Source organism: Anser cygnoides, chromosome 2 (genome assembly GCF_040182565.1).
Source record: "Anser cygnoides isolate HZ-2024a breed goose chromosome 2, Taihu_goose_T2T_genome, whole genome shotgun sequence".
NCBI lineage: Eukaryota > Metazoa > Chordata > Aves > Anseriformes > Anatidae > Anser > Anser cygnoides.
Window position 1 is genome coordinate 37,369,487 of NC_089874.1, and position 22,406 is coordinate 37,391,892.

At 39.7% G+C, this 22,406-nt stretch overlaps 1 protein-coding gene across 3 annotated transcripts in view; it reads right to left on the minus strand.

Moving 5' to 3' along the window:
• Positions 1-22,406, minus strand: part of SCRN1 (secernin 1) — a 33,276-nt gene that overhangs the window by 4,452 nt on the left and 6,418 nt on the right. For all 3 annotated transcript variants that reach the window (XM_048070222.2, XM_048070221.2, XM_013171930.3), the window contains exons 2-6: positions 19,784-19,943; positions 8,788-8,969; positions 5,275-5,477; positions 2,086-2,280; positions 333-498 (exon numbers count right to left, since the gene is read on the minus strand). In XM_048070222.2, coding sequence (XP_047926179.1) covers positions 333-498; positions 2,086-2,280; positions 5,275-5,477; positions 8,788-8,969; positions 19,784-19,942 — 905 coding nt within the window. In that variant the 5' untranslated portion in view covers position 19,943. The remainder of the gene's footprint in view (positions 1-332; positions 499-2,085; positions 2,281-5,274; positions 5,478-8,787; positions 8,970-19,783; positions 19,944-22,406) is intronic.

Consider the following 22,406-nt stretch of genomic DNA (forward strand, 5'->3'; position numbering starts at 1 on the left):
TGAAGGAAATAATTCTGCGTTGGCTTTCGTAGGAAAGGAAGTGCAGTAAAGTGGACCTTCCTATTAGCTACCATGAAGTGACAATAATTATTTCTCAAGTTGCCTTTGTGTCACCATAATTCAGGATTTTTCTAGGGTTCAGAACAACCCTATGGCTTCCCTCAGCTTTCCATTTTGAGAGTTTTGTTCGTATGGCTCAAAAGGTCTCTGGAAAACAGGACTAGATGGCATATAGATGCTCTTTTATTCAATTCCAATTCTCAAGGCTTGTTTAATATCTTTCAACCCACCATCTACTCTGCACCCAGGGGACCCCCAGTGCTGTAGCTTACCTTGAAGGGTCCGGCGTGCCAGTGAAGTAATGAACACAGGGAAAACTAGGGTCCTGAGGCAGAACAGACACTATGCTAGCTGTAGTAAGGAAAGATTCAGAGTCCACACAGACACCACTATCCTTGTCACGCAGCACATCAATCATAGTTTGTGCAGAAACGTCACCTATAGGAAGGGGAAAAAAATTCCTGAGTGTTCGGTGGCTTGGACCCCATGGAAGGGCTTTAGCCTGAATAGGCTTTGACATAATATGACCAGCGACACTTAGCATGAGCAAATTTCAGTTAACAGTTTCTGTTTTAACAATGTAAACCAGAATGAGCTTGCCTACTAGTAAAAGAGAACAGTAGGGAGCATTAATTAGGCCGTACAATTACTAGATAGGGAGAAATCTCATTAAAAAAGTATTTTTCAGAAGAAGCCATCATGTCTGTAATATTGCTTCAGCAATCACTGTGAACAGACTCCTTGCATAAAATACCCATTTTCCTCTAAGACGCTACCCCTATCCAAGCCCAGGCACAATGGTAGCACCCTGATCTTCTACTTTTCCTCTGTTTCCATTAGCTCTCAGTCAAAACTTTGAACCCTCATCTCACACTCCTTGCATCTTGCAGCAGCAGACCTAGACACAGAGATCTTTCCCCAAACTATGATCTGCAACAATCTCCTATTCTCATGGTATTTCCTGCATGTGTCTTATCACAACTGTCTCCCCAAAGCACCTCCACGTTACCTTGCACTGTTCCCTGACAGGTAGGGCTTCTCTCCACAGCAGCTTCCTAAGCCTTTCCCTTCCATGCATAAGTGCCCCAGTCCACCAGGAGACATGGAATGGCCCAGCAGGTCTGCAATCTGCAGCCATAGCCATCTGTCTGTCAAGATCCTCGGGCCTTCCAGTGCTATAATCCAGGTTTATTAAGACCTTTCACTTACGGCCCTTCACGCTTGTTTTTATCTGCCTCTTATACACCAGCTATGCTCCAAATAATTCTATAATGTTAGCAGGAACATTGCAATAAGCATTTCATCTCTACACTCTTCTTGACATTTGCCAATACATGAAAACGCTAATAAATATAACAAATTCACATTTTTAGTACGTGGCTTTTTATAAAGATAATTTGTACCATTTTTCATGAAGAGCAGCACTCCTGCAGGCTTGTCATATTCTAGCTATTTTAGCCAGCTACAGTCATTAATTTTGGTGTGGAAATAAACCCTTCCTATGACTGAAGGCAGTTGGCACACTGTCTGTTCTGGTAACTTTGTTCTGCTCAACAATGAAAAAAGGACTTCAGTTTGCAACTGAATAGCATTTCTCTTCTTAATCTATCATCTGAATTCTTTCCCCAAAAGCCTAAGCAAACCTCCCAAAACGTAGCATCTGCTGAGATCAAGCTTTCATACACGAGGCCATTTTTTTAATACTATATTTATAGTGTTAGGTAGGGCCATTATATTTGTACCAAAGAACAAATGTCGTGGCACATCATGGACATTAAACAACAGTAAAGTTATTTTTTAACTGGCATCATGATTTGAAACAAACTTGTGAAGGACATTAGGAGTTTCACCCTAAACTGTGGTAAGTTTAGGAACAGTCTTCAGTTCTGGTCTTCCTTTCCACGTGGTTTACAAGTAGAAGTAGGTATTCTCCTCAACCACTTGTAGTTCTGGACAGAGTGGTGGAAAGGAGGTAACAGTGACTACAAATCCTACTGCACATGCAGAAAAATGATTCGTACTTACCACCTTGCTTTTCCAGGCTCTCCCTGCCAGAACAGCAGGCTAAATGGTCATCAGCGAGAGAAAACACTTCAGAAAAATTGAAGTCTGTGTCTTCATTCCACCAGCCTTGACTTCTCACGTAATTCCTCAGTTCAGGATGTTCAGCATCAATTTTTGTAGTTAATGAAAGCTGATTGCAAATGCATTTCACTCCCTCTACAGAAAGAGCCACGAATTAGAAGAAAGCATTAATACAGTTCTTACGGGAGAAGCTAGAAGAACAAAGTAATTGCAATTAGGAGACAAATTAAACCATCAGTTAGGATGTACATTTAACACAACCACATAACTACACATACACAGAGTCACCATTCACGTTGCAGAGCTTGGTTCTCTGTACCCTATTTAGGTAGTTACACTACCATGTGATTAATACTGTTATTTAGTAAGATAATAGTTTCACAATTCCTCTGTACCTCGCACATTCTGAAGTAAGAGATCTCCCAATTCCAGAAGGTAGACTTAAAACACTGAGAAGATGCCAGCCTTATATTTTCTCCAGTGGTGTATTCCACCGCTGCAACAAGATTTGAGGTCTAATTTGATTTCAAACTATATTTCAGCCTGGCTGCATTTAGATTAATGAATCCTCCTTGCCCCCAAAACCAATAATTTAATTTGGAAAATGTTTTAAAAAGCTTACTGATTACTTCAAGCTTCCCAATTGAAAAACAATTTTATTGTAAGCATCAAAAGATAGGTTTAAGTTAAAGAAGTTCATTTTTAATCTTAAATTTTAAAATGGCATGAAGTAAAAGGAAAGTGCAAGCAAGCTTCAAAGGATATTAAAATGTTTGTTGCTTTTTTTTTTTTTTAATTTGCTTTTCTCAAAAACACTGCAGTGCTTATATCCATATATCTACAGCATGACTAACAAACAGTGGCTGCTGCAGATATTCCTCGGAGAGGATAAAGTAAATGCATTGGTAGCCAGGGAAAGAGCTGATAAAGTAAATATGCAAACTAAAATAAAACCAGATTCTGGAATTTGGCACAAGCTTTTTCTTAAACAGAAACCAAAGCGGTATTTCTGAAAATTATTAATACCGCCTTCCACAAAAGCTTGCCCTGCTAACGTCGCATGCATGTAATTTAAATAATGAGGAAGAACTTACAGTAGGAAGTTCTGTGCACCAGTCTGAAGGAAAGCTGCTGTCCCTCAGTTCTGATTTATACTACAGGCTCACTGACAGTTTGGTCTGATTCACACTTTCAAACAGCATACCTTACAGAGAACTTTCTTGACTTGAGAGATAGGAATATTTGTGTTCATATCAAGCTAGCCAAACTATTCATTAAAAGCCCTTTAATTATTACATTTAATAACTTGTGTGAAATAGTATTGCATGGTTTTGATCCCCCTGAAAAAAGACAAGTTTATCATGTAAATTATTCTCTGTTCAGCCTTCAATAGGACGGATTTTTAAAGTGTTTATCCTTAAATTACTGTCAAAAAGTTGCTTGATAAACATTCACTATAAGCTTTACAGAACTACTGCTGTAATATTAGGAAAAGAAAAATTCTCAGGAGGGTCAGGAAAAAAATTTCCTTCACACTGCTGGGAAATGACATACTTTCCCTGTTTTAACCTTTATGTGTTCATCTGAAAGCTTAAGAGGCATGCTTATGGTTGAAAAACAGAACCTCCTGAACAAAGTATGAAATGCAAAGTTCTTACACAGCCAGCAGCATCCTCTTTCCTCCTGGCAGCCTCAGCAGGCTGCAGGAGATGGAAACTAGTCAGTTTAACCTGTTGCTTACAGGGGCCTCCAGAAGAGAAAAGTGCTGGTAAAAATGAGAACGGAGCTACAATATCATTTCAAAAAGCTGAAAGCTGCAGATGATGTCGACAGTTTATTTGCTAAGAAGCACATGAAGGTTATATATTGCTGATGCAGTTAAAAAGACTAAGTAAAAAACACGTCAAATAGCAGCCAGGCAGGTCAAGAGAAGAGGAAAAGCTACCATCTCATAGCCCTAGAAACCTCAGGAGCTGACTGTTTTCAAAAATTTGGATTTTATCAGGACAGCATTATCAATCTCCCCTGCTCTAGGTTTGGCATCCGTTTGTGCTAGAAGACTTCCTCCATTTTATGAGTATCCTTAAAATGCGAACTTTGCTTGGCAAAACATCATCCCTGCAAAGGTAAGCCAATTCATATTTGATGGCATGAACTGACAATAGGCCATCACACAACATCCCACTGCCTGGAGTTATTTCTTTGCTTTGGTACACTCAAAAAGTAAAGCCTCCCTCCTTCCCGTATCTGTTACCTCCTACTTTCAATGAAGGGGTAATAAAAAGAGAATTAAATGGATCTCAAAGCAGAGATGGTAAAAATCCTCTTACTATTTGAATCTTTTAATTCATTCAAACGCGTGCAAGTTCTAAAAAGCCCTACTCTTATGAAAATAAAAATTCCTTCAAAACTGAAAACAATAACCCAGATTACAATAAATATATGCCTTAGATAATCATAGTATATTAAGTATACTTATATACTTAATTAAGTATACTTACATAATATATTAAGTATATTAAGCACATATTCTGACAAAGTTTTAAAGCAAGTCCAGCCACCAAGCCACAGAAATTTACAAGTCACTTTTGAGCTCTAGATTTACACATACAGAAAAAGAAACTACCTACTAAAGAGCAGAAAACTATCGTTTTGCAGTATTAGATAAGAAAAGTGGATATGTGGAGAAATAGTGGAGTGAAGCAACCAGGAGCAGACCATTCAATTTAAGACCTACATCTAAGTCCTTTTCTCAAAGCTATCAGTGCTTATCCTAGCCTCTCAATATTTTAGATTTGTAAGTAATAATTTATACATTAACTCCACTGAAAAGATTCTTGACATATTCCAAAGGGTAAATAACTCTGATCTTATATAACTTATGCTGTGTACAGGTAACACACTCTTCAACTTCACAGAACCTGGCTACATTAACCAATGCAAATAAGCACTTAAAAGCTAGAAGTAGTACAAACATAAAAGAAAACTGAAACTGATGGTTTAATCTAACGCTTGCATAAATCAGTTAGTTACTTGAACACACTACTATAAGACCAATTTTTCCAAGACAATTCTTTATAATTACAGCTACTGATTATAAAAGAGGCTTGCTGTGTGTGATGAACTGACCTGTGATTTTTTCTGCTGCCCAGTACTTTCCAGAAGTCTCCAGTATCCAGGCTTCGTTTCTGTCCACAATCAAAAACGCACTTTGGAAAGCATGGCACGAACTCCCATCTTCATAGTAATTCCCTCCTTGTCCGTGCTCTTCCAACAGAGCAACTATTACATCCAATGCTTCTCTAGCGGTTGCACCTCTTTCTAGGCCAAGTCTACACGAAAAGGGTAAAACAGATTCAAACAGACATGTAACAGTGAGGTCTTTAAGTTATTCATTTTAGAACCAGATCAGTGCTGCTTTTATTTTCTACTCTGGTTTCTTTATTCTCAGTATCGTGGTTGCTTTTTTTTGTTTGTTTTGAAATTTAATTTAAAACCCTTCAAGGGACACCATAAAAAAGTTTTAGGATGTTTCACACCCAGATTGGATAGCTTGAATTATTCATTAAGGAAATTTAAGTGATTTAGTACAATCTAGTGTCTCAGTGCCTTCAATAACCTACCCCAGCATATTTTAAGGTTGTCAAAAAATTATCATAAGCTTTTCAACTTTACATCTCCATTTACAGTGTGTCTCTTCAGAATTTGTGCTGGAACCAATTTTCTTTCAATATTTCCGTCTGTTGTGACTAGCTTCACTTTTTCCACTTAGCTAAACTGGGATAGGGAGAAGCTGGTACGTAGTAGGACCGACTTCTACCCCCCAAGTCAATCACACAAACGTCATCCATTTCTTAAGAATCACCGTTATGTTCTGACATGCTGTGCTGTGACACTATCTAGCTAAAAATCCACATAGATCTGTCTTAATCCTCACATGCAGCAGTATACTAGGTAACACGGTTTTCAGTCATTAAGTCAGCAGCCAGTTACTAAACAAGCTAAGAACTTTGTGGAATGCATATTTCCTTTTGAAAACAAAGAAATGCTTCATCTATGAGGTTTTAAGATAAATTTTCAATTTCCAATTTCAACAACCATTCGTACTTCAGAATTATACGAGAAAGCTACGAGATGCCTCTGGCCTGTTTAACATCACCTGCTCTCACAACGCCCTTTGCCTTTGTTGGATGGATTCAGCCTTTGCCCGTGTTGGCTGGATTTTAAATCCTAACTGGAAAGTGACAATTCCATACAAGTTCAAAGAGAAAGAATGTCTTCCCTACAGAAAAGAATAATAGCTTTAAGAGAATGCAGAAGCTAAGTCTTAGGGGAGTCTTAGCATTCAAGCAAAATTTGATTCTACTACTTGAATGATGTTCTTGGGTTGACAACTCTTATGCCTGCTCTGAAGAACATGTTTCAAAGTATAAAGCTTTTAGTTTCTTTTGCAAGCATTTAAAGCCATGCATGCACACACAGCGTTAGTCTTCATCCTTCAGCTAAGATCTGACATAGATGCCAAAGTCCAACGCATACACAGGTGTGAAAAAAGCTGAGCCAGCAGACGTTTGCATTTCTTACTTAGGCTTAAAACTCCCCAGTTAATTTTCATTCCAATAAATCCTGTGTGACACAGCTAACCATTTCTGCAGATGGGTAAAAAGAGGCAGAGCTGGTGCCAGCTGCTTCATCGCAGCCTACATGATTGATTTTGTACTTGATAGCTCTCTTTATTCTATGAGGTCATCCAAAACAAGTAAGCTTAATGCCACTGGCCAAGTCTTTGCAGCAAGAGGAAGAACCATTTTGGCTGCCGCACGAGACAGATGGTAGCCCGCAACATCTCTAGTTCTCCTTGCCTCAAGCACTCTCTGCTTTTGAGCTATGAACACTTTTCTTCTGCAAATAAGAAGGAAGAGAGGGAGGGTAGTATCTACAGGTGAGAATCGCTGGTTGTTTATGATTTTAATATATCCTAATTTATTAGCGTGGGTAAACCTAGAGCTGCTGGGTCACATATATACTCTAATGTTAAACAGTACTCTGAGACTGCAGTAAATGTAACCAAAATAAGCAGAACTCTGCACCTAAAACAATGGCTTGTTAAAATTGTAAACGAATGGTAGAAGGAGAGGAAAAATTAAGGTGGAGTTTGAAAAATCACCTAACGTATCCCTTCTCTTGTCAAAACTTGTCCTACATTTTCTTAAAAACTCCCCAGTCTGTTCAGTCTCCCTTGATGCAATTCTACTCACTAGTCCTCTTACGTACAGCTTCTCTGTAGATACCTTGAGTAACACAGAATTTAGAAAAAAATAACAGAGAGAACCATAACCCCAATTCCCTCATGATCTTCATATTGATCAGATTCTCTAGATGTCTGATCATATTTCCCATTTTCACTGCATTCTCTCCGACTGGCTCACATTCCTCTTGATTTATGGTAGCTGGAACCCGATACTGTGTTTCTGCAGAGACATCATTAGAATTAGAACATTTACATTTACAGTTTCAGGCAGCTATACACCTAGCAGCAATTTCAGCTAAGTCATGATTCCAAGCTTACGTATGAGAATACCTTCTGAGGTTTTAATGTCCTCTTAAAAGTCAAAGTATCTATTTCCTAGCCTTTATCCATAAAATTTGTAACCCCATTACAGGGGTAAAGTAGAATGGTTTGATGGGGTTTTTCATGACTAACAGTCGGTATCGGACATATGTCATCTCCTTGATATTTAAGTGGCTTTTTTCCCCTTCAGGAACTGAGGTTAAGCTGGTCTATAACCACAGCTCTTTTCAACACTTTTAGGTATAGCCACAACATTTAATCTTTTCCGGTTATTCAGAACCTCTCCTATCTTTCAGTAAACCAAGAAAAATGACAATACTTTTGAAAGTGGTTCAGCCTGCTCATTAGGTGTCCTATGGCAAATTTCAGCAGGACCACTGGGTCTGAAATTGATTGACATTTTTTCCCTTTTCCTTTGTGATAAGCTTGCGCTATTTTCTCTTGTTCTTCCATTTTCAGCTTTCTTCCCCCATCTAACCCTAAAGAAGGGTTAGAGAAAATTCTCTTTACTGCAACATCAGCATGCAGGCTGAAACTTACAGCGCAGCACAAGTGTTTCAGGCAGACAGCCTTCAGTGAACAGACTTCCATGGAGCTTTGTTTGCCAGCATTTAAATAAGGGCAATGGTTTGCATTGGAATGCATGGGCTGAAGCGACGCATAGTAGTTTGTTTATGACTACAGTTGGCTACAAGCCCAGGATAAGCTTTTTAGGTCAGAGTAGGCTGTTTTAAAGTGAGGGAGAATGAAGGGCGCATCAGTAGTCTGATGCTACAAATCAGTTATCAGTTTCTAACTAACAATGTAATCGTTTCTCTTATCCTGTCAAAACAGCCACTGCTAGACAGTAGAGTAGGTAGACGAGGTATGTTTAGTGAACTCATATTAGAATGAAGTAGCACATACTTGGTAGCCAACTTCAGATCCCAAGTGCTTTGAAGTGTTAACTCAGCTGATGCCTTTTGTTTTAAAATCTCCTAATGCCAACACCACAAAGCCATTACCTGTTATCATCATCATCACAACCTTTGGCACTTAAAATGATGGTCACAGTTCAGCAAGCCACCCACCTGACAAGATCCATTCCAAGCAAGGCTTCCGATTCAGAAGCTGGTTCTCTGGTGACAACGGCTTCATTAGCTACACAAACTCCATGCTCATTAGCTCCCATTTCTGCCCCCCAAAGCCAGGAGGGCCTGCTCAGCACCACAGCATGAGTCTTCGGCACCTGCTCAATCTCAATATACGTGCACTGCATTGGGAAAGAGAAAAAGCAAAACATTTGCAAGCACTTCATTTAATGTTATGACTAAAGTAACACAAGATTTACTGCAGAGACAGGATATACGTCATCAAAAAATTCCCCTACTCCTACTCAGGAGGTAGACTTTTTTAAAACAATATTTGTCATGTTTGAACCTTCACATCTTGATGCTGCAAAAGACTGGGAGAATACATCTAGTTTGACAGCTAGCTGCAGGTTTCAAACAGTCATGCAGAATCCAAGTGCTAGAATCTGTGGAAAGCTGCACTAGATGGACTGTGCTGTTACCATAGAGAAACAGACCATGTTATGTGCAAAACAACATCAAACCATCATCTCACCTAAATACAATCTCCTGTAGTTTATTAGGTGTATGGTGTAACGACAGTAACTGGAAAAATTACACTAGAAGGCGTCCCCTCTCCCTTGGTGCTTTCCCTGCAGCTGCCCTGGTCTGAGAGTGCTGGCAGAAAAAGATCAAGACTTGAAAGTGTTCAGTGGATAAACAGTCACAGGAAGAAAAACACGGGCATTGTTTTTGCTTAAAACTGATGTCTCTGCTATTTTAAATGGTCTACTGTAATCAGACATCTATGGATATATTCTGACAAGTCAAAGATACAGAGGAAGGCTGCACAAAAGTCATTGAAACTGCAAGGAAGAAAGAAATCATTCATTATCTTTCACATATAACAACTTTTCTCTTGCTCTGGGACATAAAAACAAGCACTGTTTTCCCAGGCAGCATGGAAGAGAGCATGATCCATCATTAGATCATTGACTTGTACAAGCCAAAGAAATGGGCTTTAAATTTTTACTCCTGAGGTCACACCAAGTTCTTCAAGGACCACAGATTTTTCATCTGAGGAAACTGAAGCCGTCTGTCATATTTATGAGACAGCTTTTAGTGTCTAGCATTCCTGGTGTAACATAATCCTCACAGGAAGTAATTTGTACCATTCTGCAGGAATATTTGTCCAGACTTAGCAAAGCGAGAAGGATGAGCAGAATGAACTTGTGAACTGAAAGTTGCTCGCCATGAAAATACATACCGTGTCTACAACAAAACCTAGTAATCTTGGGCAGATTCCTTTGACTAACAGTGAGAAGCTATTTTTCTCTAACCTAGCTTTCCCCTCTAAGGATTACACAGCACGATCATCTTCAGCCTCCCATCTTGAACAATGACTTGTACAGAAGTAGTCTAGCATGCAATTAAAATGTAAAACAGACCATTTTTGATCAAAGACGATATTTTTTACAGTCCTTTACTCTATGACCATGCAAGGACACCAGCAATCAGCTTGCTGCCTTCATTAGGAATTGTGCACTAACAAATCAAACTCCTGGTATTCCCTAAAACCAGGAAAGTTACAGGTGAAATAATAGGATGATTTCTCATGAAGGATATATATCTCAAAAGAAAGGAAAACTTTTCCATTCTTAGGAATTAAAAATAGATTAGGGACACGCTCCCCTTTTCCCTTTTTCCATATCCTTAATTTTTATTTTTGGCTTAGGCAGTAAGACCCTGACAGAGACTTATCTGCTGTATTTTTGGAGAAAATCCCTTATGTTTGATCAGGCTAGGATACAAATTGTTTATAAGTAATACACTATGTTTTTGTAGATGCAGAATCATAATCTATTGAAGTGCAACAAGATCTGGCCAGGTACTAAGATCCGTGTAATAAAAAACACTGTGTGCAGTTCACCCTTTGTTTGTTTTCCAGCCAAGCTGTGTCAGAGAGCAGTCATTCCCTATCAAAACTCCCCCTTCTCCATTTGAGCTGTCAGCAAGTAAATCTCATTTTTGACATTCTCTGCATTTTTTTTCCAAAGCTATAGGTCACTGCTGTTTGGAAATGCACTTCACGCACGCACAAGTGAGCAGAGAACAACAGTATTTCTTGGATGTGCAAAGGAGGACACAGAGCTGCAGCAGCAGGAAAAGAGGCTGAGCACCTTTCCAGATTACACGTGAAGACAAGACAGGACCAGATATCAGGAGACAGGTCTGCAGGCAGGGAGACCTCCACCCCTGCACAGCACAAGTTCTGGATCCCTGCATCTCATAGGTGGGCAGCACGTTGGAGCCATCCTGCAGAGCCATACAGGACATGAACCTTAGCTCTAGAGAAGAAAGCAAAAACCTGGAGGCAGTATGGAGGAGAGTTCAGCACTCCATAAAACACACTTGCACAGCATTCGCTGTCTGAATAGCCCTATTATATAACCTCGCATACTGTGGCTTTGATTTTTCTAGAAGGAAAAATGATGAAAACACTAGGCTAAAAAAAAAAAAAAAGAAAGATTTTCTTCGCAAATCATCCTATTCTGGCTCTACCTGCCCATCAAACACCTATTACTTGGGGCTTCATCCCAAAGCCAAGCATTTCCAGAGTTGCTATTCACTGTAAAGATTTTATTATCAACAGCAGCAGTCAATGAACAGGAAAGAGGAAGTTGTTTGCTCCTGCTGCAAGGATCCAGAACATTCTAAAAAAAAGAAAAAAGTGCTTTTGCTTTGTAACTATGTAATCAGGACAGAAAACATCCAGAGGCCTCTCCAGGTGCCTCCTTCATTTGGAAACATCTCAGTCTGTAATGAAGGCAACTGGCTGAGGGCAGCTGAGAGCTAATGCAACAGCAAACCACCAGGATGCTGCTGTCACCTCCTGTATTGACTCTTCACATCCCTCACCCCACAGCCAGCAAACACAGGCCATATTTTCATGTTACTTTCAGCTTCTGTACAATAACACATGTACAAATGTTCATGCCTTATATATATAAATTGTCTTAGAAAACTCAAACAACAGAAAGCTATGCCAATCTGACAGTAGATGGCACAGCATTGTAAAACTAACATTCATGTGACACGTGTTCAACTATCCTTTGCCATAGTTACGGACAGGAATGAAAAATCCCTGATATTTTACCTTCCATTTAGAACTATTTATTCCAGTAAGCAGAGAAGTAGGCAGTCAATAGGACAGATGTATAAATGCAGGAGTTTGGTTCATATTTGTTAATAACAGTATGAATTTTGTGGATTTTTATTTTTTTTTAATATCTAGGGTCTAGGTATGACAATAGATTGTTCATTTTAAACTTAAAAATTCTCACCCATCACAACTCCATTTCCCTCTTAAAGTAATATCAGAAAACTATTTTCTGGATAAAGGAATATCTTCACGCTAGAAATAAGATGCAGGAAACAAAGGAGCCAGGCTATCCACCTGGATCCAAGACACATCAATCACAAAGGTAGGTCAACTGAAACCGCTTGCTGGATTTGCAGTGCGACAACCATTCTATTCCACAGAAATCAGAACGTTTACTTTTAACAGCTCAGACATGGAAAAAAAATAGCGGCGAAAAAGAACAATATCCACCAAAAAAAAACCTAAAAAAAACAGTGGCCACTAGATCTTCAGAACTGGGAGCTTAGATGAAGAGATTTCAAAAAACAAGCCCAAACCACAACCTCCCCAGCCCCTGTCCTGCACCCCACCGATCTGGCACATCTCTCTGCGCAGTGGTATAGCAGCCTGTTAAAACACGAGCTGTGCCAAACTAGGCAATGACAAATCAAACAGACATAAGGCACTGCTGTGATTCTGCCTGCTGCCAATCCCTTCTTTAAAATTCCCAAAGCATCCAGCCTCAGGATTTCCTAACGCTAACAATTTTCTTAGAGCATGCATGCTAAAAATGGGAAGAGTACCACTGCTACATTTGGTGGCCACGGCTGCTGGTGAGTGGTGTCAGGCTCCACTGATCTGCTCGAGCTCCAGTCCCGAAAGCAGCAGAACTGCCATTGTGCTCTGTGACAGGAGGCTCCCACTGGGAAATATGGACGTTAAGAACAGGCTTCACGTGCAAGAGATGCAGCCAACGCCTTTAAGGAGAGCTGAGCAGGCTGGATACTAATGACATTTCCTTTATTTCACAGCATCAAGAGCAGAATCGTATCAAGGCAGTTCTAAACATAGCACAAGGCACAACTGTGCCTCCCACCCTAGCTAGGGCATCCAGAGATGTTGGAGGTATTCCAAACGCAAACATGACAGTCGTAGGCACAAGAGATTTCTCCTTTCATTAATGAAAAGAAACTATTGTGCAGCTTTTACTGTACTCGGGCTGCAGGAGCCTGATTCCTAGCACTGTCAGCCAGGTCATTACAAAGCATCAGGGAAATCACATAGGCTTCAGCCCTGGGTAACAAAGGCAATAGTGAGTGAACGCTTTAGAAAAATGATCTTTGAAGAAAGTCCATAAGATTCTAGCTTACAGAATTACAGAAACACACCACCCCCTCATCGGATCCAGGCTCTAACTTGGAGTTAACTCTTTGCTTAACTACTTCAAGCACTGCTGTACCATAGCACATATTTGAAAAGAAGCACGATCTCTGTGCTGTTGCAGAAACTAGAGAAGTTGCACCTTGACTGCTTTTCAACCCCTCCTAGAGGGGGATGGCAAAAACAGCAAAAATGGAGGACTGGAAAGCTAGAACATGGTTGGTCAAGAAAGCCCATCAGAGCATCTCCTGTGGACGTACCTGGCAGTGTGTTTTACAGGTAATTCTTTTGCTGCTTATTTACAAGAACAAACTCAATAGAGCTAAAGAGGTGGCAATAACCACCCTCTGAAAACAGAAACATGCAAGCAATAGCACAGAAGACAAAAAAACGTGGCTAGCTGACACTGTTACCACCGCCTGCACTTACACACTGAGCAGCACTGTAAGCATATAAGGGAAGACCTGTGGAGAATTTTACACCACCCCTTAAGCGCCCCCATAATGTTTACTGCCATTCTCTGTCCCTTCGCACCCACACAGAGTGGAGGGGACTGGGATAAATCTAGCGTGGGCACACCTGAAGCAGTCAGCTCTAGCAGTTGCACAGTCAGAACAGAACTGCGACCGTCTTGTCTCTCGGGTGGCATGACAAATCCTCAGCTATCTATCCTCAAAAACACACTCTCTGCTAGTACTTGCTACCTCGCGTTGTAGCCAGGTGAAAAACAGCAGCAGCATTTGCTAAGTGTACAAATACAGAAAAAGAACTTCTGCCAGAAGAGTACCTCTTACCTCCTATTATAAAGAGGGAAAAACTGTTCTTAAGATACTAATACACTTTACATATACTTCAGTATTTGCATATTGTTCCTTGCTTTTTCTATTCATTACAACCAATAACTGTAACATTTGCGTCTGTGTGCCTCTCATCTCTAGCAGTGTCTTAAAAAACAACACTAAAACTTGAAGACTACAAATGATAGATTTTATCCTAGAAAAGATTTAGAGAAGCTAGAACAAGCTGAACTGTTCTCCTCCCAAAGAGTAGAAGTACGCACACTCTGACCTACTCTGCAGAGCCACCAAGGAGCCTCAGGCATTGAGCCACGCTATGGAAATGAGCACAACAAAACGAAATATAAAAGTTGTTAAACACATAAAATACCACTGAGTGCAGCAAGGCACCCAAGGCTCAGAGCACTCTGGAGACATCAGCTGTCAGAGCTGATTTAGCAGTCAAGAATTCATCTCTTGTTTTTTAAGTTACAAACCTAGCAGTCCCCTGGGTTCTGAGTAAAAATAAAACTGAAATCAGGACAAAGCTTATTAATTTTATTTTTTAAAACTGGTAAGAAAGAGATTTTAATGAAGCCACAAAAAGCCCATCACAGAGATATCCTTGGAATTCACTGATATCCTACTATTGATTCCTTTGGCTGACCTCTTTGAAACTCACACATTTTTCTGCCACCAGTAAACGCTTTGAGTCAAGACAGGATAGATGTTTTTTACTGCCCCTCAAACATGGTTCCAGCACTCTCCCCCCTCTTCCTCTCTGTTCCAGTTATTAAAAAAAAAAAATAGATTAAAAAAATTTGCAAAAAAAAAACATAGCTCAAGCTAACCAGTTTTGCTTTGGTATCAAGAGGGAGCAAAGCAAAAACCATAGCTCAAGCTAACCAGTTTTGCTTTGGTATCAAGAGGGAGCAAAGCAACAGCACTCCTACAGTAAAAAAGAGGCTTTGAGGAGGCAGAAGCATCCAAGAGATTATGGCTTCTACCTCTGAACTGCTGCCGGCTTGTGCGTTGTGCTACAAAGCAAAGTCAAGCACATTAGTTTAAAGGCCAGCGGCGTGCAATGAAGCAGAACAGAGAAAAAGCTCACATTAGCCAAGCAACAGACCCTGCTGAAGGCAGCAACCACTTTCTCTCTTTTATTAGTTGATGTCTGCCTGCACAGTGCCTCCCCTCTATCTTTGTGTGAAGTGGAAAGGTTAGCTTAAACAAGGTGGGCTGAGCTAAGCTGTCTGACTGCCTGTCATGCGAGGCTGCTTACACAGACAGACACTGGGGCTCAGCTGAGAAACAAGAAAAAGCAATTTCCTAAACCATCTCTGAACTGGAAGCCTTTATACTACAACTTTTTGCATCTACACAGAGTAAATGAAAAGTTTTATCATCGGCACAGACAATGCTACATTTGTTTAAGGTCTCCAGCTGGCCAGCACTTACCCATGGAGGTATGATGCCAGGATGCCCAGGTTCAAGTTCCCAGCTGCAGTGACGTGACTCTAAGTGCTGCACTGTCATTCTGATTTGGAGGCTTCCCAAAGAGAAAGTTCGCAGTAGATTCAGCTGCTGCTTGGCTTCTGCTACCAGATTTTAAACATCTTACTCCCAGGTATAATGCAGATAAACCATGCAGCTAGCGTAAGAGGGAATCAAAGTATAGCAGAACTAAACTGCAGCACTGGCATGATGCCTGGTGATTATGTTACAAATACCTGAGTAAAATACCTCCAGGTAACGCGAAGCCAACTTTAATGCAGCCAGAATCTACTTTCTAAGTTTGTATCTATCTTGCAACAACAAACGGAGACCCCTCAGTTAACTTCAGGTGAATTTTTATGTCTGCAGTACTCAGTGTAATGCACAGCAAAAACATACTGCTCCTCTGAAAACTCCGAGCAAAGGGAACAAGGACTGTACCCTTAAAAATAATAATAAATGAATAAAAACTATCAAAAAGAGAAAATAAAACAAAAAATCCTTTAAGCCATAACTGTGCCATGAAGTTTTAGAGAACACAAAATTCTTCCTACCCCACAGAGGCTGGCTTTAAGCCCAGAAGAGTGCTCAATACCAATATTCAATACCATTAGAAAACTCTGCATTTTTGACAATGCAATAGACTTGGTTGTAGGCCATTCTTTTCCCTTTCCCCACTCCCTTCCTCCATAAAAAGCTGCACACTATCAAGGTAGAAAAGCTTTTACAGCTCTATGCTCTAGCAAGTAACCATGACAATTTTCAAATTGGATAAAGGGCCAATTTAGAATGAAGGATGGTTGATCTAAAAGAAAAAAAAAAGCCCCCCAAAAAGCCCAAGAATTCTTCAGGAGGAAGAAAACTATAGCAAGTAGCAGATTACCAGACAACAAGAGAAATCTAGTCAGGAAAATCTATCTTAAAAATAAGGCAGAGGGCCTTGTATCTTAATGCTGACACAACACAAATTCTAACCAATACATGAGAAAATCCACATCTGGAGAAAAAAAAACATACTTTTAGTAGAGAGATTCAGAAAAGGTCCCTATTTACGCGTAAGTGAGCAACATTTCACCTGCACACACGTATTTCCTAGACTGACCACTACAACAAGCAAGAGTGCTGATAAGCATTTGCAACTGCAGAGTAACAATGCGAAACAAGAGCAAAGTTTTGAGAAAGTTGTCACACACACACACACACACACACACAGAACAGACCTCAATGAAAAGCCCTTTTGTACAGGGCCTTGGGAACCTGCTGACACGCAGGAAAGGAATTATGCTGATGAGTTAGCTGCAGGGTTACTGTCTGGTAGATTGTGCCACAAAGACCAAACTTAAAACGACTCCCAGTAGTAACTGAACACTGATCTTTCCTTGTTTAGGGCACACTGGCTGAGAGCTACAGAGCAGAGCCTGATACATTCCTTTACAACAACAATCTGGCTGAAGTACTGTGCCATGTGTGGTTATACTGTGCATTATCATGGTTGCAAATGTGAGCAGCACAGGACAAACAGGATGCAGACTTCTTGAGAGAGTCTTACAAACTACCCATGGTGTAAGTGTGTTCAAAACCACCTTTTTAAAGAAGTTCAGAATGTGAGTGACAGTCATGGAAGAGTACTGAAAGAGGGATAGACATTACCTGCAAAGAAGAGAATATAACGAAAAGCAAGTTGGCCATCATTGCCAAGTGAAGTTAAAGAATATGTATCTAGCATAAGAAGGCAATAAAACACTACAAAAAGTACAATATGAACTGGAGAGAAATCTGTTCATTTGGAGGGAAAAAAAAAAAAGAATGAATGAAAAGGAAAGTTTATCCAGAGGCACAAAGGATTATTGGCTAAAAAAACAGTAGCATGAGCTAATTAATCATATTTTTCAATTTGTAAAATATCCTACCTTTAATTTCCTCAAGACCTGTGTAGTTAATTTTATAACAGAAGAAGAGCTGTAGCAAAAAAAAAAAACAACAACAACAAAAAACCACCAGTAGATGAATCATTTGCAGTTTTCAAAGGTTTTAAAGGAAAAAATAATAATTCTGCACATGTCAGAGGCTACATCTAAAAGCTTTGATATTCCTCTTCACCTCCTGTATTAACTAATTATGTCTGACAGCTCAGTAAGTTCGCTGGAAAGGTGGATAGACTTTGTCTATGGCTGCTACTTAAAAAACGTGAAGCAGATGAATTCAAGTCCTCTGAAGCTCTTCTCAACTTTTAGAGGTACAACTAACAGCACACACGAAATTAACAGCTTTTGCCGAAGCTCTGCATACAGGCAAGTATGCATTTATCATGAGACAAGAGCAGTGTTAGACATGTTCCTGTAATAGAAGAAATACACATTCATTTTGGATAATTATCAAGAATGAAAGATCTTATTTCAGTTCTGCTTTCATGAAGAGTTACCATGCTTGAAGTTGCAATCTTCTCATTAATCAGCATCCTTAAGTTTATACAACTGCAAAATCTAGAATCAAATCTAGCAGCCCAAAACCTAGACTGTAGAACTTTTAATGATGCACTTGATCATTCAAAATTTCTACAAAAAGGATTATTGTACTTTTTGAAAGACCTTTGAAGTGACTAGCTTAAGAGAAAACAGAAAAATGTAAAGGACAATTTCTAAAGATAATTACTCACCAATATTGATATTTGCTAGACTTGTTTGTTTAACTTAATATACATGTGCAAAAAAATCATGACTTTTAAAGAAAAACTGGCAAGTCCATATTTAGGTCTATCTGAGGGAAAACTACTAAAGGACTGTGCAAAGCTACTAGAGCTTGTATGTTTTTGGAAATCAGTGTACTTGCAAAACTTTAGGGTAGCTAATGTAGAATTACGTAATAGCATAGACTAGCAGAGGCCAAAGTAACCATCTAATTCGGGCTTAAGCCCCTACTTAAGCAAAAAAAAAAAGGTGTTAGCCCACTCCAGTCTCTTGTCTAACGTTGTATCTTCATCATACCACAACAAATTTTATCTCCATTAAAAAAAAGATTGTGCAATTTAAGGAGGCCTGCAGACACTGCTTAGCAGAATAACTATAATACGTGGTGTGCTCGGCATAGTGATTGTATTCCCAGTTTCCAAAAGGCAACTACAAAAGGCATTAAACTGGTTAATCATGGGGTGCTAAAGGGAATCATAATACACTATATATGGCTCAATTACATCCTAGAGCAAGTTATGACAATCTCATTGAAGAATAAGATACAGGGCAGAGCCCAAAATAATTAAGTACTCTAATATTAAGCTCTTAAAAATTATTCTCCTTTGGGAAAACAAAGACTCCAGAGTGGCTTTTAGAATTTCTTCCTCCACATTAACAACACTTTTTTTTTCCAGTTCTGTGAAAAGAAACTTTAAAAAAAACTGCTCTGAAAGTTTTCTTCTTATCATCATGCTTGTGTTTTGTATGCTAGCACAGGTCTACTGCAGTGCTACCTCTACAGCACTGCAGTGACAGCAGCTGGTGCTTTTGGAGAGGGGGGTGGTTTTCTTTGTATCTGAGATTAAACCATTTAATAATGCACAAGTTGCAGTACATGTTAGTAGCAAAACAAATCAGGAGAGCATTAGCTGTTACAAAGACGAACAGCACCAAGTCCTCTGAAATCTGGAAGTGGTCCCACTTTGAAGACAGGATGAAAATGGCACTAGCCTTGGGATCTCTTTCAGGGAAGCAACAACTGTGATATCCATAAAGGACCGGCAGGGAGGGGAGATACCAGCCCGGCACAGGCTGCCTAGTGTCCTCGGACTTCTGTACAGCCACAGGAATGGGAAGAGGTTGAATGCAGCTCCTCTGCTCAAGCAGCTACCCCCTCCAATCCTTCTCTTCTGCTGCCTCAGTCTCTTCATTGCACCTGCACCAAACACTTTCCCCTCTTCCTGTCTTGTTTCATTTGTCCCCTTTCTTTACCCTTCCACATCCGCTTATCCTTACAACTCTCCTGTCATGTAGGCTACGCAGTGCAGCTCTCTGAGGTCAGTTCCACCTGTCTGATGGAGAAAGTACAGGTTGTGTATTTTTCCTCAGTTAAACTAAGAAGTTACATTCTGAGTTTCACTTCTAAGACTTTCAAAAATCTTGTCTCCTCCCTACTTAGTGAAGGGAACAAGGATTGCACAATCTGGCAAGGAAAAAAGCAGCAGTCATTTCTTCTGGTAACAGTCATTTCACACCACATGAATGTTCACCCTTACCTCAACTTTACTTCCCGGATCATGAGTTGCAGCAGCAAAGTAGACCACCTCCTGCACTTCATCCCTAGGCCGTGCAGAGTTCTTTCCAAACACCACCAGCCCGTCCTTAGAACACGGGGGAAAGGCTACAAAACAGTAACTTGGAGGAGCTGCAGCCATCCTAAACAAGGAAAGTAGAAGTAAAAACTAGTATTTACCCAATTCATAATTTCATACATCAGAAAATTATTCATTCCTCTATGATTTGTTGCAGCCAAGAGACAGTACATTCCCTCTGTTTGTCAGTTGATTATTCAGTGATAGTGGAAGACGATGCCAGCTCCAAGGAGTCTTATCTGGGTTTAATAAAAACAATAGTGGTGATTTTCAGACATTTTTCACTCAGGCCTTGCAAAGACAAAGAAGAGAGAAAAAGACAAGATGACTGTACCTTAATAAATCTAACCAGTCCCCATGGAGGGAAAGAAGATATTCTACACCAGAGCTGTTTGGGAACATATGACCTAGATGTATTCTGCTGACTCAGACAAGTGCAGAGACACAGAAGAATTTTAAATTACTCTCACTGTTCCAATGCAGTTTAAAATTTTAAAAAAGGAAAAAGAAAACATGTCTGAGGGATTCCTGAGGGAGAACAATGATGTAACTGGAAACAGAACAAAGACATAGCACAATTATAGCAAAACCTGTCTGTCATTTTATCTACTCACATCACAGAGGCTGAAGCACTAACTGCACTTTATTTCCTCTGTGGTTTCTCTGCATTGCTGCTCTTACCTAAAGTTAATTGATTGCAGTTTAGTTGTTTATGCGGGTTAATGTGAACGTTCTTTAAAATGCTTGTATGGCAGCACACACATTACAGGTGTTTGCAATGACAAATATTCATTAAAAATGTAAATGGTTTCAGGACTATGACACTACTGTAGCATGTCTTCTGTACATTGCTACATATGACTTTTTTCTCCATTCAGGGAACCTTCTGGCACATGCCTACAAAAGAAAAAGGTGGGGTGTTTACTGCTTGTTAAAATACCACTCTACGCACATGTCTCAGATTGTTTCATAAATCTTATCATTGCGTCAGAAGTCCACCTCGTTCAAAATGAACAAATATGTTCCTCCTCTCCCTCCCTGACACCCTGAACAGGTGAAAACGTATCCACGCATTTGGACTCCTTAGAAACAACCTACACAATCAAAACTTCCCCCAAACAGCTGCTAATTTATTTGAAAGAATGTTATGTGCATGGGGGGAAGGGGATGCACAAAGCTGGTTTTGATCATTAACTTGTATGCTATACAAACCTGACATTTTGGTGTGGTTTTTTTTTTTTTTTTTTTTTTTTTTTTTTTAACAGTACCATTTGAGAACAAATTTTTCAGACAGAACAGCAGGCTTCCAGCGTTAAACCAAAGAAAGAATGACTTTGGATAAAGGCTATAACACACAGAGCAGCAATTGTTTGTGAAGAAAACGCTTAGAGTTCACCTATTGACTACAAACAGGTCATACACATGCTCAGCCTTGCAAAAAAAATCACCAAGAGAGGTTATTGTGTTAAAGGTATTCCCCACCAACCCAATGGGCGGTGATGAACTGTGTGGGGAATTCACACAACCTTTTAATTTAGGCAAGATTTTATAGAAGAGCTCTGAGTTGAAAATACTTTAGGTAACACTCACAAACCCCTTTTTACAGGCAGAGTTTTGGCCAGCAAGGAGGGACAAGTGGCAGTAAGTTGGAATGACTTCTGCCGATAAAAATACACCTGCGAGAGGACACCTACCTACAGACTTGCACATTGTGCCACTAAGTCCCAGCATACTACTGGTTGTAGATGGGTGTCTTGTGGACACACATGAAGACAAAGCCCCACTTTAATTGCCATTCTCACCACTTGTGAGTCAAAGCATTGTGATTAAACTGCAGATGCAGAGCTTTACCCATACTCCATCACTAATGAAAGCATTTAGTATTTTGATGTATGCAAGCCATGAATTATTAGGAGTATGTAGATTTATTTTGCTTTGTTGGCAACATCAACGTAACTGCTTTCCAATGCCCCCTAAGAGTTCACATCTACATTCAGGTAAGGCAACATTCAGTGCTCTAAATTTATCTTCTGTCGTCTTGCCAGAGCAGCCAAAATCTTGAATAACTCCCAGGCTTACTGTAGATACCAGAAAGCAAAATAATTTTTCTTTATTCTAAACACAAACTAAGTGGATATATTTGAAATACATGAGGCAGCTGAAAGACACTAACCTTTCTTTCTAGGCTGTTGGATGTCTGAAGTGATACACAGCACTAATTTTATTAGATTCAGTTCTTCTGCTTACTTATCAAATATACTACTTACATACCAAATTATTGCCAGGTGGGCTTAAAAAGAAGGGAAGGAATGTTTAATCACTATGATACTGAATAAATCAGAAGGTATGCAAGGCAGACTTTTACATACCTCCAGATGGAGCAGAGAGGGAAAAAAAAAACTGTAGGTATATAATGTTCTGCAGAATCCTGATGTCCTCCTTAGCATAAAATGGGGTCATTTTAATTTATTTTTTTTATTATTATTATTTGTTCCTTTAAATATACCAACACTTACAGAAAAAAAAT